This window comes from Pteronotus mesoamericanus, unplaced genomic scaffold (assembly GCF_021234165.1).
Source record: "Pteronotus mesoamericanus isolate MK-2021 breed Mesoamerican mustached bat unplaced genomic scaffold, CSHL_Meso_final scaffold_582, whole genome shotgun sequence".
Taxonomy (NCBI): Eukaryota; Metazoa; Chordata; class Mammalia; order Chiroptera; family Mormoopidae; genus Pteronotus; species Pteronotus mesoamericanus.
In genome coordinates this window covers 7371885-7388131 of record NW_026555323.1, presented here as the reverse complement: position 1 = coordinate 7388131, position 16247 = coordinate 7371885, and the positions used below count along the sequence as shown (strand labels likewise).

At 40.7% G+C, this 16247-nt stretch overlaps 1 protein-coding gene across 2 annotated transcripts in view; it reads left to right on the top strand.

Annotated features, from left to right (window-relative positions):
* Positions 1-16247, top strand: part of MCTP2 (multiple C2 and transmembrane domain containing 2) — a 136313-nt gene that overhangs the window by 103539 nt on the left and 16527 nt on the right. For both annotated transcript variants that reach the window (XM_054561886.1, XM_054561887.1), the window contains 2 exons: positions 7809-7931; positions 10561-10602. In XM_054561886.1, coding sequence (XP_054417861.1) covers positions 7809-7931; positions 10561-10602 — 165 coding nt within the window. The remainder of the gene's footprint in view (positions 1-7808; positions 7932-10560; positions 10603-16247) is intronic.

The following is a 16247-nucleotide window of genomic DNA, read 5'->3' as shown; positions in this document are numbered from 1 at the left end:
TCATCTTAAAGATACAAGAAATACTGCTGAAGATGATGGTGATTTTCCTGCTTTGTTTGGATTGCAGTCCAGCCTCAGAGCTAGTGGCCAGCGGTGCTCATGAATAATGCCTTCTACTTGGATGGTACCTAGAGTAGCACATGAGTGACTAAGAGATCAAATACACTGGCTAAAAAGCCTTAGGGAAGCATTATGTGTCTGAGGTCTGATCTATTGTCTGGGAGGTCGGAGAGTGTTAATGCACTCTGCAAAGATTACACTCCCTCTCTAATTGCTCGACACTTCCTTAAAGGATTTAAACAGTCAGGAGAGGTGACACTCCTTGTCAATTTTTGTCTTCTGCCTGCTGTTGAAGTTTATCTGTCTTTCCACTGAGACCACTAGATCAAGTCACCCAGCCAGTATCAAAGGCGTAAACTCTGAATGGAGAGTGAAAGCAATGAGAGATGTTATTTACAGCTCCTTTATTACTTGCTCTTTAAATGCTTTGCATTCCATTCTGGTGTTTACATTGTGAAAACGACAGCATATCTGTGTTCAAAAGGTTGGGGGGGGGGGTGTTGCTGAAAAGAGTCCAAGGCTTCACTTGGACTTTGGATCAGGTTTGTTTTCATAATCTTTTCTGAACACCGTAAGGCCCAATGTGGCATTTTGCATTTAGGTTATTTTGGTTCAAGACTTTGGGAATAGTGAACTTGAAGCCTTCCCCCTGAGCTGCGTCCCCCGCCAACACACACACACACACACACACACACACACTCTCTCTCTCTCTCTCTCTCTCTCTCTCTCAGTCACTCCATTCTGAAATGTTTATCCTGAATTAGGTATGTACAAGACCAACGCGCATGCAGGACCTGACCACTTGGTCCAGACCATCCTTGTACATTTCACATGTGCAAGCGCACTTTAAAAAGCTGCCTTCTTTGCAGTAGAGGACGCTGGTTGGATCCTGTGTGTCCAGAGCTGACATAGTAATTTTATCAGACTCTGTATCTCTTATGTTGCTTTGATTGTAAATCAAACATTCTAAATGACACTGAAAGGCTTAGAGGAAGGTTTACCTATTCTTTCACCGTGGCATTTTAGGAAATATTGGGGACTTGTATGCTTGAGAGTACGTTGAACCCCTTGAATTCACAGTCTATATTGCTGTAGAGATGAGGAGGGCAAAGTTGCATTCTGCCCTGTGAGCTTTCTACCCACCATGCACAGTTGCATCACTGAGAGGTACGAATTCCTCTTAGATGGGTTCAAATTGCTAATATATGTGGCCTACAGCCTGCAATATAATATTTATGTAGCTTCTTGGGAGGATTTCCTGTAATTCAAGATGGTAGCCTGAATGATGGGTGTCGAAGGATTTTTTTTTTTTTTTTAAAGAAAGCCTTGTTTGTCTCATGGGATTTTCACACTTTTCAACTGATGGCGCTGTATTTTACTCCTACTGTATAGAGCTGTCAATGTGTTTGTTATGTGTGTTTCCTACAGACTCTGAGCAGATGACGAGAACAATTGCTAGAGGGGGAAAAACACATTTGAATCAACGTCTTCAGAAGAGAATTTCTCTAGTGTCTTCTTTTCCTGCTCCTGCATGGACTGTCCCTCGTACTCTTTCTGATTGCATGTTCCCTCACACTGTCGGTCGATTAGACTGAATGTTTCATCTGTATATAAAAATTAAAAATTCAAACAAAAATCTGGCCCACATGAAGAACAGGCCCTTTGGGCATATGGTGCATTATGCATATTCGTTTAATTACTAAAACACTTGGGATGGCGTCCCTGCCCTTGCTTTCAACTTGCAAAGTTGGATCTCTTCTCTTGCACAGAAAATGTAGCACAGAATTCTATTCTGAAGGAGGCAAAAAAAAAAAAAAAAAAAAAAAAAAAAGAAAGAAACAAAAAAAAAGAGCCTATCAAGAAATTAATGGAATCCACCAAAAGGACGTATGATCCTCAGTATGAGCCTAATAGAAATAGGAATTTCTCTCTTTCCCTTTTCCCTTCCCTTTTGGTCTCCTCTTCCCTCCCATTTCTACCACTGCCCCAAAGGCTAGTTTTACTGTGGTTAGTTTATATGAATGTGAGCAGGGCCGGAATGTGAGACCCAGGATTTAGGTTTCAAGTGCATTTCTTCTGAGCAACTGAAGTCTCAGGACGAAGCTAAGTTTTATTGGATAGAAAGGGACTTGCTATGAAAGTGTGACTTTAATTGATTTTTCAGGGCTAACAGGTGGTGATAGTTTAGACATGTCCCAGCCTTGGTGCCACTCCTAATTTGGGGCTGCACATATACTAGCTTTATTAAAATAAACAATTTCCTGGCTTTGCTGTTACCTGAACATTTGCCTCTTGGTTTTTAAAGGGCCCTTTCAGATATTTCCATTCTGTGCTTACATGGATCAGATCCTTCAAAATGCTGAGGAAGACTCTCTTCTCTCTTCCTGTCATCGAACTTACCATTTCTGGGTTTGAAATTAGACATAAACATTGTTGTTTCAGGAATTTGACTTGGTGGTGGTTGTTTTGAGCACATTTATTTATATGATGCAACAGATTTTGAACGTAACAGGCCAAAAATTGAATGTGTAGTTGCTGGATTTGGATTTGAACTTTCACTTTGGTGACCCAATGATGGTTTAAGTGAAGGAGTGGCGTGTGTGTGAGTGTGTGTATCTGTGTGCTCATATACATATACATGCTTAAGGACCGTATTTTGGATTTCTTGCTGGTTTATAGTGTTATCTCAGCATTGTGTGGACGCTTTTTGGACTCACCTTGATTAAAAAAAGTTCAGGACCCCGAAATGCATTAATTGGTTTTAGGGAAAGGATGACCCAAACTTTGGCATCGTCATTATTTTTAGTGGCAAGTATATGTGGCTCTAATACAAACACAGTTTTTTGATTATGCAAATAAGAAGTCTATCTGAGTAATGGGAGGCCATCTAAGACATTCTCGATCTGATTCCTAAAGGAACTGTACTTTGTTATAAATAGCATCATTCAGTAATCACTACTGGAGGCTTCCCGAATTAAAGCACCTTCGTCGGTTTCGAGCACATTGAATATGTACAGAGCTATTGCGGGCTTAATGTGAACTTATTGCAACCCCGCGTCTTTTAGTGCCAGAAATAAAGCTGTAAGTGGAGTAACTTAATACAGTGAACTGCTTTATTCTGTTACTGCACTAATGCTAATTAGATACACTTGCTTTATTACCCAGAGCGCTTTTGCTGTATTCATTCTGATCCAATCTCTCTACGAACACGAAGGAGTAAGTCATAAGTGTTAAGTTGAAGCTTTTAGTCGCAATTGCAGCCTGATGCTCATGTGGCTAAAGTCAGAGAACACTTTTAGAGAACGCTTTGTCCACTTAGAGTACAATTAGAGCCCTGTCGGACTTCTAACACAGAGGGTGCCCACACTGCCAACAATTACACTTCGGAAATGAGTGAGACACTTATCGATACATTTAATGCAATTTTTTTCTTGACCTCTTCAAGATACCCAGCTTTATGGGGAATAAATAAGTGTGTGAGGATTCTTTTCTCCCTTCCTTTAATCAGAGCAGAGAATTTGCTGATGGCTTTGAAAGATATATTTACCCAAATCAGACTTTCAACTGCGCAATCACCAGCTTTTGCAAAAACACATAATGAGAAATTTATTGTCTGATTCTAGACCTGAAATTATGATTATTTTAGGGGAAAAAGCCAATAGTTCCAGCCTATTGGACGCCTTTTTTCTTTCACTTAGTTTAGAGATTTTCTACTTTTAAAGTAGACACTCTGCCTTGATTAGTGTTGTAGGGATTTTTATTGGGCTGTAGATGAGCATTTGATTTTTTCCATTTACATAAAGTCATCAAGAAATGTAAAGTGGAGTGTGGCCAGTGGCATGGTGCAAATTATGGGATTTTAATAAACGTTTCATATGAAAAAGAGAATAAAGTTTATGTATTTAGTAAGAACCTTGCGTATAAATACAGGTTAGAACCTTTTTTTTCTGTTTTTTTTTGTTTTAAAATCCTATAGTCCATTAAAAAATCAACAAAAACACCATGTTTAGAAGAATACAGTCTAAAAGACTCTATATTTAATATTTGGGTTATATGGACTTTTTCTGTATAGACTTTTTCTAACATCAGAATGCAATCAGCTACATCCTCCATAGAAATGTTCACTATCGTGTTATTGCGAAACTGGCAGTTTGAAAATTATAGACCTTGTTTGTTTAAACAGTCAGAGAGCATAAAGACAGTGAAAAACACATAACCCAGGTGTCTTTCTGCAAAAGCACTGGGAATAAATGACCAGTTGGGTCATTCCGACACAGAACTTGAACTTGTGAGTGGAGCTTTGTCTCTAAGAGAGAAGGAAAGGCACCCAGTTTGATGCACCCCCACCCTGCACCCCCATGAACTGACCAGGTCATTCTGTATCCTGGAGAATGGTCCAAGACGATGCCAAATAAACACCCAAAATGCTATATTTCTATGCACCCGGATCCCAAGAAAACAGACAGTTTGATAACTATATATCATGGCAACCAGAACATGACTTGGAGGGGCAGGTTGAAATATGACAGCTTTTGCTGGAGGAAGGAGGGAGAAGTGAGGGTTAAGATGGCAACAGGCATTTCAGTTCTGGGCTTGTTCCGAGCTGAGGTTTGCCAAAACCTTTCTTCCATGACTGGTGTTTACATATTCCTTACCTCTTTCTAGCTGGAGGCTGGACCTTTCATACTTTTCCTGTGTGAGTTCACCCGTTTTACATTATACACCTTTATTAGTTTTCTATTTCTACGGTAACAAATTGCCACACAAGTTGAGTGGCTGAAGACTACACCAATTTATTATCTCACCGTTGCGGAGGTCAGGAGTCTACCAGCGGTCTCCCTGGACTAACACCCAGGGGTCAGAAGGGCTGTGTTTCATTGGATGGTTCCCAGGAACCTGTTTCCTCCCCCTTGGCAGCTGCGAGAGGCTGCCCGCATTCCTTGGCTCCTGGCCCTTTCATCCATCTTTGGGTCCAGCAAGGGCCTGTGGCTGAGTCCTCACCCTGGCCTTCCTTCTGCCCTCACAGCTTTTCCTGATTTTCTTTTTCTGCCTCTGTCTTTCGTTCTTAAGGACACTTGTGATTGCATTGGCGTTAACCAGATAACCTATGATAATCAGACTCTTAGCAACCTTAGCTCCACCTGTAAACTCAATTCTCCTTTGCAATGTGACATAAAAATCTATGGCGTGTCCCCTACACAACTCCCCACAGTTAATCAAAATCCAACATGTTTAAAGAACCAAGAAAAAGCCATATTTCCTGTAAAACAGCCCTTAGCCTTCCAGACAAAAGTCATCTTGCTCTTTCTTCTGGGTGATTGCAGTTTCTTTTTTCTTTACCTCACGCCCATAATGAAGGGCACTTAGCTACCAGAATTGTCTAGCCAAATATTTGATCCTATTGTTTCTCTGTTTAAAAAATCCCTACATGACTTTCCATTTAGTTTACAATCACACCTTCGACTGACCACCCTGACATACAGGTCTCTCTAGTCACTGACCCCCACACCGCTCTGCAACCTCCTCTCCAGCCCTGCCCCTGTAGGATCTAGCCCCACTCAATATTTTACTCTCTCCAGGTATGTGAAGCCTTTTAAATTTTTTTTTCACTGTCACATACAGTTATACTTCCTTTCTCCTACTAAATGGTTAATCTACTCTGAGTGCTGCCCCTCTCCAGCATCAGGGCAACCAAAATAATAAGTGAGCAACTGTCTCCTCATTGAACTAATGGATGGTCTGAATGCTTTTCTACAGAAATAACTGGTGAAGGAGAGACCAAACCAGCCTTATCTTCCAAGTGGTTTTCCTCATGCTTAGATCACTGTCCACTGGATTGGGACACAGTCAATCCCTGTGTCTGCCTGTCGTACGTCAGTGTTTCTCTTCCTCTTTTTCTCTCTCCCTTCCTCTCTCTCTGAAAACAAATATTTTTTAAAAAAACCCATGATGACGACGCTGACTCCTCACTTCCTGTACTTCTTTTCATTTGACCTGCTTGACCCCTGTGGGCATTTGGATTGGTCACCTTTGGCAGTGGCTTGCATTCTGAAACGGATGTAAAATTAGCAGTGATTCACAGGTCAACAAATGTGATAAAAGAAAAGAAATCGTATCCTATTCTCAGATTGGTTGAGGAAACAATATATCAAGTGATAGGACTTGACGGTTTTTTGTTTGTTTTGTTTTTGGTTTTGTTTTTTTTTTTTTTGTTTTGTTTTTAATTGGGCTTTAGAGAGTTACTCAGATCTCAAGGTGTCTAGGGAAATTGCCGTGCCATTGAACTTGGTGTCTTATTATACTTTCTTACTAGTAAGAAGGGATGTGTGTATTCAGAATGGGCAGTAGGAGCATTTTAATTAAATTCAGGAATCAGATAACGATATCCCTCTCAAAAGTTTTATTTAACATTGCTTTGTTAGTAGAAATAAAATTAAGAATGAAAAAAGCAAGTTGCAGATATTAGAAAAGAGGAAACAGAAGCAGATTATGTGACTCTCACGACTCTCAGAAATCCCAAAAGAATGAAATGAACGGTTACTTGAAACAATAAGAAAATTCAGTAAAGATACTAAAGAAAAAGTATATAAATGGTTAGCTTTAATAGGCCAGCAATTACCCGTGTGAAAAAATGTAGTGAAATAAATTATTAAATTTACAGTAGAAACCCAAAATAAACAATAAATATGAAAGAGCTACAATTTTTTTTTTAAATGGTAGAAAAAGTTTTAGTAATAGGTAAAACAATGCTGCTTTTGGAAAGAAAGCATCAAATGTAAGAGGCAGTAATTTCCCTCTTCTAAGTTTGCAAGTTATAAGTGACTTTAGCACTTTATTATGAACTGACCTCTGATAACCACATGTCATCTAATTTCATCTTCTGGACTACCTGGTGATTTGGAAAATAAAGCGAGGATTAAGTCTTGAAAGAATTCTCCCAAGATTTCACTCCTGCCTCATGAGATAATTACCGTGTGTTCTTTTCTTAGCTCTCCCACTAAGTAGTATATTCCTTGGAGGTGAGGCCCTGTCTCATTTGCATTCACGTCTCCTGTGACCATGGAGGCAACGAACACTTTGGTCCAAACCCAAGCTCTTGCTTGCCCTTTTCATGGTAGAGGCCACAAATTCAGAGGCTGGCAGAGATTGGGCCGGCACAGAGCCTGTTATCTCTAGTGCAGACAGTTCTAGCCCATCATTTTCTTGGGGCCATCCAGCCTCAAAATGCGGAAAATTTTAAGAATTTTAGAGACTTTGGAAATCCTAATTTTTTGTCTGAAGCATTTGGATTGTTAAATATTGGCAGCCAATGTAAAAAGGTATCCTTTTCTTCCGTTGAAGTAAATCTTACTGTTGGCAAAATTTGGTCTGTGGCCTGCCTCTTTGAGATCCTGGAGTTTTGCACATGACTTGACATTTCTTCTGGTGCCATGAACTTAGGAGCAAGAAAGTGAATAGGGCGGGTAGAGGAATGAGGTTTCTACGTATGGGGCTCCCCTATCTGTCTACGCCGGAGTGTAAGCGGCCAATTCCTTTCTTCCTCGTTCTACCAGTTCCAAAGCTGGGTTCATCATTGCGTGTGTGTGTGTGTGTGTGTGTGTGTGTGTGTGTGTGTGTGTGTAACTGTTTCTAGGAGACACTAGAGAGAGAGAGTCCTGGGTTTAATTTCCTGAACTCAGTGAGTAGGAATTTAAGATTGCTGCCATACTGTCTCCTCAAGCAGTGATTTGGTTTTGTTTTCCAATCAGGTGTTTTTGGTCACTGTGTGGAACTTTGAACTCTACATGATCCCGCTGGCGTTACTCCTGCTCTTTGTCTATAATTTCATCAAACCCATGAAAGGGAAGGTCGGCAGCATCCAGGACAGCCAGGTGAGCAAAGATGCTAATAATTTGCATGTTTAATTAGAAAAAAAATGTTAACAGTGGTAAACTACCTCCAAGTCTTTTGGTTTGAGACTCAAGGAGCTACCTCGCACATTTGTCCATGTTATAGTAGCGATCTTATATCAGGTGTTACCTGGGGTCTTCCTTCTCTAGCATCTTGTGTTTTTGAGCCTTGGCCTATTTCCTTAGGATGAGGAGAGCCCCTCACACTCTTGGTAGTCTCTTCCTGCCGGCACCACATGTCCATGTGCACGCTCAGGAAGGTTACGGTGAGGAGCATTCTCACCCACTGAAGAAAAGCCTTTGGTGGCTCTCTGAGCCCCTTCAGGGGACCCAGAGCATCTGGGAGGCTGCCCCAGGCCTCTCCACCCAGGCACCCTGTGCAGTGTTCTCCTCTGGCCTGAAGGCTCAGGGCATTCTGGGAGGCTTGCCAACTCCCAGGGAAGCTGGAGGAGGGGTGGGTGTGCCCAAGTGTTTGTTGTCATTCTCAGACTTCCCATGGTGTTGAAGGAAGGTTCAGCAAGGCCTCTTGTCCAAGACAGCCTGCCTCCCCTTACTTTCCTTCTTGTCTACGTCTTCTCCCCCAGACCTCTTATCCCAGCTCAGAGATCTTTTCCAGCCCCAGTGGGCAGGAACTCATTTATAGGCTTGCTTTATGGTCTAATCTTGGCATTCCAGATTTAAGACCGCAGTTTTTTAAACAAAAATCTAAGATTTTGAGACTTGATAGCAGATAAGTTTCACATTGGGTTTTTCCAGACTCAAAACATGACTATCTTCACATATTTTCCCATATAATGTTTTGATTATTAAAAAAAATCATCTCTGAAATTATGGGCATTAAAGAAATACTTCTGGTATGCTTTGGGATATAGGGGAAGGAGAGAAATGAGTGTTTTGGCTGGGAGTAAAAGCTCAAGCAAATTCAAAATTCTCTTCTGTTTGATTTTGGATTGTTTAATGGAGTAGGCATGGGCATAATCAATAATAAAGGAAATTAAAGATGTTAGAACCATCCAATAAATAAATGGCTTTAAATGACAGGTTCTTTTAAGAACTAAGTTTCACAGAGACACAGATGAGGGAAATTTTTACTGAGAAGTATCTGTAATAAAAATGTTGTCAACTAACATTTTTACAACTTTCAATCAGATTTTTTTGTAGCTTTGTATATGATGTGTATGTTGATAGTATGTGTATATGTGCATATATGTATATGTATTTATGTATGTATTTGTACATAGTATGTATAAACATATACGTGGGTGTATAAATATAATGTATATGCATGTATGTGTGTATAACAACTATACGTTGTAAAACATTTTCAAATTCATTACCTAATTGAATCTTGATAACCCAACCATGACAAAGGCAAGAATTACTATTTTCATTTTGTACTTCATGAAACTAAGGCCCAGAGTGCCAAAGTCATTTGCCCAAAGCCACACAGCAAAAAGTGCTGGAACAGTGTCTCAAGCTCAAGACTGCCTCAAGCCGAAGATTTCTAAGTCCTCGTTACAATGTTTTTTCTCCCATAAAATCTTTTCATTATCCTTGCTGGGATGCATTTGCGGTTGTGAACACTGCTTGCTCCAACGGTGAACAGGTTAATTGTCCAGCATCAGTGAGTGGCACAGAACCTGCCAGTTCAAGTTCATGGGGAGGATGACTCCCCAGTGGTTTTAATGGCGTAGAGCAGAGTACTCTTGGGACACTTCAGAGTTACTCTCTCTTAAGAGCATAATATTGACAAATATTTTTTCACGGGAACAATGACATCGACACTGCACGCCTGACCTTTGCCAGGTGAAACGGGAAGGTGAGTGTTCAAGCTGAAAGCAGGCCCCGAGTTTCTAATCCCCAGCATTCTTTGAGAGCTACCAAACTCATCTGAGTGTGAACCAGCACGCGTTAGCAATCATGCTGCAGTGATATGATTGAAATTTACTTACTAGATAGACATGATTTTAAAATGAATCTGAACCAACCTATTTGCATCACAGCTGGTGCTGTGACCCCTGACCTTAAGCCAGGTGCCCTTTGGTCCTGATCAGGCCCTAGTTTCCTTCCTTCACCTGCTCCCCCCTCCCAAACCCAGAGCCCAAGGAAAACAATAATACCATATAGAAACCTGTGACTTCTTCTTGAGATTGATTATATTCAGACTAATGCATTTTCTACTGTCTAATGTTTCAGTAATGGCCCCAAAGGAAAAGAGAAATCATTATAACAATGAGCCTAGCACAAACGGAGTATGGTATTCTCAGCCTTAACGTAGCAGTCGGTTCATTTGTCAGAATAAGAACAAAACTGTTTACAGAAAGTACAAGTCGGCAATGCATTTTTAAAGCAGGATGCCTTCAAAGGGCACTTGCCTTAATAGCTTTATTAATAGTTAAGTTTTATAAAGATTATGCATATTTTTTATACTTTTGCCACAGTGTCCCTGAACTTTAAGGGTGTTATTTTTAAGAGAACTTAAAAATATTGTATTTTAAAAATACTAGCACTGAAATTAGGTAGAAAAAAATATTTTAGTGTGAATGAGTTTCGTTTGCATTTGGGAATTTCAGTGGATGTTTTATTCAGAAATTATGGGTCTTCCTTTCAGGAGAGCACAGATGTGGATGACGAGGAGGATGAAGATGACAAGGTGAGTGTGCCCAGGAAATCAACGCAAAAGGCGGGGACATTCGTGTTTTTAGCCGACATCTTTGGGCCGACTTGTTCTTGAAGTTCCAGGTGGAGTCAAATGCTATTTTTTTTTTTTTTGGTACTATAGAGTGACCAGTATATTCATATTTTTGTAATTTATAAAGCTATCCCTTCTTAAGATATATTTGTATTTATTTTTGTCATTCATTTTGTTTAAAACATGAAGATGAAAAGGGGCAAAATGTAAGGTATGACGGAAAGAGTATGAAAAGCACCTCCGTAGGAGGCCTGTCATTGGCGGCAAGCGCCGACGCGCCTTCTCCTCCGTGTGCGGCAGGGACAGGGAGACGAAGGTAGCCTAGGAGGTCACAAGGAGATCCAGCCACCCTCCTCTAGGTGCACGTCTGCGCTCGGCGGGGTGGCCACCCACTTGAGAGCCTGTCACTTCCCCAGCTGTTGCTGGCAACATTTGCAGCTATATGTCTGTGTACATCTGTCCGTTCCCTCCTCTTGGGAGCATCTCTCAAATCTGCTGCTTTTGTTGTCATTATGCTTTCAGACAAACCTTCTGGAATAAAATGAAAAAAGGGAAATGCCAAATGCGACGTCACTAGCTTAATGGACTTCCAGTCCCCTAGAAGCCGTGGGTACACGGAGCATGTGGTAGCAGTATACGGGGTGCTTGAGGGGAAGGAAGGAGGCAAAGGGGGATCTTAAGAGTTAGTATCCAATATCAAATGCCCAGGAAATAGAAATGGATTTAAAAACATCGGCTCCACGACACAAAGAGCCTTAAAATTAATGAAGAGAGCCAGATGGTTTTGCCCATTTGTAGCAAATTGAGGGGATTGCAAAGTAACTCTTATTTGTTGTGATAAAACGATCATTCATGGCAAAATAATAAAGTGGTAGAATTTTTTTTTTTAAGTGAATCGCCCCTCTTCAGAATAAAGGTCCCACAGACTCACCTTTCTCCTTGATGAACTGATGTGCGTGGCTTCTGAGTGATGTCACCCCTTGGACGCTGGAAGTCGTTATAGACAAGCTACAGTGCATGATGAGGGATGTTTTGCCAACGACAACACAGTCTTGATGAAATAACTTTATACCCATACTAGGAAAAATTATAAGTTTTATTAACCCAGGCTTAGAAGGGAGGAAAATTTCTTTCTGTTTGGCCAACCCTTTGGAAATGAGCCACCTGTGGTCTGATAATCCACTGCCCTTTAGAGATCACTGTGACATGGAACTTTGGCCCATCTGATAAAGGGGAGCATCTCACAAGAAGGCAATGAATGAAAAGTGGTGCCGAGTACACTGGCAGCCGGCAAACTCGGGTCCTGGACTCCAGGTCACTGGCTGTCAAGGTCTAGCGTACACTGAGGCGTCTTGGGAGGTTTCACGCCTTCTGCGGCGAGGATGCATGAGTGGGAACCCCCGCGCCTCCTTGGATGAGCCTTGGAGCTATTGCTCCCATCCACGCCCGGCCCTCCACAACGGGGCCTCTCCCCATTTCCTGAGGGCAGTTGTGTTCTTGAGGTACTTTGATTGTAGTATTTTCCTAAGGCCTTTAATAGCTGCAGGATGACCGTGTTTGTTTTGCTTCCTCGTTGTTATATTTCTGTGAAATCTTCCAGCAGGGATGTCTAACCCACAGCCTGCAGGCCGCATGCAGCCCAGGGTGGCTGTGAATACAGCCCAACACAAAATTGTAAAGTCACTTACAACCTTTTTTTTTTTTTTTTTTTTTTTTTGCTGCTCATCAGTTTTCATTAGCGTTTGTGTATTTAATGAGTGGCCCAGAGACAACTCTTCTTCCAGTGTGGCCCAGAGATGCCAAAAGGTTGGACACCCTTGTAGAGGAATAAGTCTAAAATGAAAATCTGACTTCTATGTATGCCTCTTCTGCTTGACACAACCCTTCTATTGTTAGGGGATTCTGGCGGACTTGACAGTCCTCCTCCATACCTTTTCCCTCTCACTTCCCTAAGAGTTTTGTAATTAGACGGATTTTCAGCATTAAGACTTCCAGAGCACTTGTCAGTCACACGCACAGTACAGCTCGCCATGCACCGCGGCCGCGGTAACTGAGATGTGCTGGCCACAGACCTGCACACACAGGCACAGGGCCACCACCCTCCGCTGTGCGCGGTATCACGAGGCTTACCCACACGGCCCTTCTGGCTTCTGTTGCGTGTTAGACATGACAGACCATGCTTCTGGGAAGTGTAACACACCCAGCAAGACAGGAACTGTTTACAAATTATAAACACACAGCCGTTTCCTTCCAAACTAGAAGAAGAGAGGGAACTCCTTTCTATCCAAACTATCCATCTTGAAAGTGACACTCCTTAATTGCCAGCACCCCTTCCCACCACATACCATCCCAGACAACTGCGGAGATGAAAGCGCCCGGGGCCCCTTGGCACCATTTTCCCGGGAGATGGACGCTTTCCCATATTCTGTCTGTCTCCGATGCACAGACCAGGACCCGGTCTGGGGTCTGTCATACTTTTATTGTCTGGAACCGGGATTGTTGTAAAATGACATCACAGTAGCCTCTTGCTCCCTTCTCATTGTTAAAAGTCTGTGGTAGTGGCCTGTATTAGAAACCAAATTAGACTCCACAGTTTCGCCTTCCTTTCTTTTCTGGGCATTCAGCTGTAACAGAGAACTTTTGGGTAACTAGTTCTTTGGCTTTTAGAGACCTAAATGCACAAAACTAAACGTCAAAGAGAGGAAAAAACTTTTTTTTCGTTTCTCCTACCTGATGGGCCACACAAGAAATTGCTTGTTACAAGTATAGTTTGCCAGGGACCTCAGAACACAGATAATGACTAAGTTCAGCCCACAGCAATCAGCTGACATTTCCTATGTGTATTAGATTCCATATGTGGAATTCTTCCTTGTGGACCTTATTTGTACGGATGGATTACAATGAAAATTGCATTAATTTTCTACACAGTAAAGGTCAGTAATTGAAGCATGAACCAAGAAACTATTGTGTAAAATGCTGTGGTCCATACTTAGGAAAGGTCATGCAAAGCACTAATATCTTGTTTTCATTGTGGAAGGTATAAATACTTGCATTCAAGTTTCTTTCTTTTTCCAGCCCAACAATTATTTTCATAGAGTATTTCAGCATTTACTATTAACATCAGGAAGGACAAATCATAAGAGCATGTAATAATAATTTTAAAATCCTGCTTATTGCTATCATAAGGAAACTATACCATGATACCTATGTTGTGGGTTGGTTTGTCTTTAGCTCGACTGTCAGAATAAGACTTGAGTGATCTGGGGTGTTTTTTGTTTGTTTGTTTGTTTGTTTTAGGATGATCAATGAGTTTACAATTGCCTTACAGTGTTTAGGAAGAGAAAATTACCCTTTTATATTAATTATGGGTGAAAAACAGATAGATGTTTTCCTTTAAGGAAATAAGGAACATCTGACACCCTTTTGCTGATCAATTGTGGGACATTTCATAATGAAGGGATGCAAATAAATATTATACTGCATCTTCTTTTCACAAGTTAGGATGTCATCATTAAAATTTAAGGACTCTTTAAACCATCCATTTCAAAGTTGAAAGTGATTTTCACCCTCTGAACTGATTCGTCCACTCCGGACTACCCAAGCAGAGCCTTCGTAGAGAAAGAAACACATGGCACATAATCCAGAAGGAATTCCTGCCATAGGTTAATCTGCGTAGTTCTTGGGGTGAGTTGGGTAGGTCCATGATACCTCATGCCCTCTGTTTTCTGGTTTCCAGAGAGAGAAGATGATCTGTAGTATCTCAACCAGGGAAGGCTCTCATTCTTAGAGGTGGTCTCCTTACAATCCAATAGTGAGAGTAGTTTTACTTATGATGCCTTCGTAATTTAAGAATACCCCAAACACAGGAAGTTAGTTTGATTAGTGATTTTTAAAAAACTACTGACTGTGCAGTGGTATGTTAAGATGATAAGGTATGGTATTTTTAAGAAAATACAAAGTCAAAGAATATCTTTGAAAGGTTAGCAATGATTGAATATATTCACACACATTTTAGAGCCTATGCAAACTGTATCCAGGGCATATTGTAGAGGACCGGCTTATGGGTAATTTTCAGGGGAATAAAGTAAATGGCCATTCTGATTTAACTGCTTTTAATTTGATTTAATATGAATTTTAGTGATGAAGTAATTTAATTGCTAACATTTCTACCATACCATCTTAGTTTTGAGACTTTAATATTAAAATGGATTCCAGCCAACTCTTAACGATCGGTTTATGCATGTTTGAACAAGGAGGGGTTGGCTTCCTTACTTCCGGCAGTCTTTTCTCTAACATGTCGAATAGCTCAGATTTTCCTTTTCAACATGAAATCTCCATTCTTAAAAATATTTTGGCTTCATTACCTTTAGAAGCAATCCAGGAATGCTATTAATCTGACCTTTTGAAGCATTGCTCCTCCTACTCACTCCCAAGCACACCAATTCCACTTGTGGACTTGCTTTGAGATTTCTCCTGTAAGGATTATACTTGTTAAGTTACTCCCAAATATTGTGAAATATGATATACCAGACTATAAATTAGATGGATTCTCTATCCTTCTATTAGCTAATGTGCACTAACAGAATACAGTCAGAGGCTCTGATTTTATAGAGTATAATGCATCTAGATATTTAATTTCCCATTGCCTGAAATTTTGATGTCATGGGAATGTAGGCGATGTTGGACATTGCATCTCAATTACCCACAGGTCATTGTTTTTCTGAGGATAGTAGCTGTTCCTCTTGTTTTTCCTAATGAAACCCCTTGTTCCAGTGTGGTTTGCACTAAGTCCCAATTATCCAGTGAGTTTAGAAGATCACTGATAGGTAATTTACAATATAATTGGTAGAAAGATGGGTGGGGTACCACTTTTTTCCTCTTTCAAGGGACAAGTAATAACTTACAGTAAGTAATAAATGGCGTAACTGTAATAATTTAAAACAAGATCATTTGGAGAGAGGCTTAGCTAAATATAGTTAAATTTAAAAATATTAATATTTGTAGAGTGCTTACAATTTTCAGGCTGTTTTAATGTGTTTCAGCTCGTTCAGTACTCAAAATAAACCATTAAATTAGCTATTATTTCCCCCTATCTACAAATGTACAAACCCAAATTAAGAGAAATGAACTTGATAGGATGGTAGCAAGACTGAAATCCAGCTCTTCTGACATAAATCACATTTATTTTTTGACCGTGCCACATCATTATGGAAGAAACATATCATTAATTTATTGGTTCAATTGTCTGCATTACTGTATATTTATGGAGTGTTTTCTCTGGATGAGAGCCTCTATAGGCACAAACATTGCCACTCTAAGCAAGGTGCTCCAAGTAAATAACGAGTGCAGTGTGATTGCTACTTTTGTCAAGGTCTGAGCGTTGTGTTGGGCCGTGGAGAGGAAGAGGGTGGCTGAATCAGAGATGCTAGGGGAGTCCAGACATTTGAGCCCTGTCTTAGGGTAAGAAGAACTTCTTGTTGCATCATTTGGTTGCATAAATATTTTTTCCTTCCACCCTCCTTACTCCCCACTTCAAAGAAAACTCAGGGCACCCAACTCAGTTAGCAACTCCAGCTCACTGGGTGTTTACCTACAATAGTTGCAGT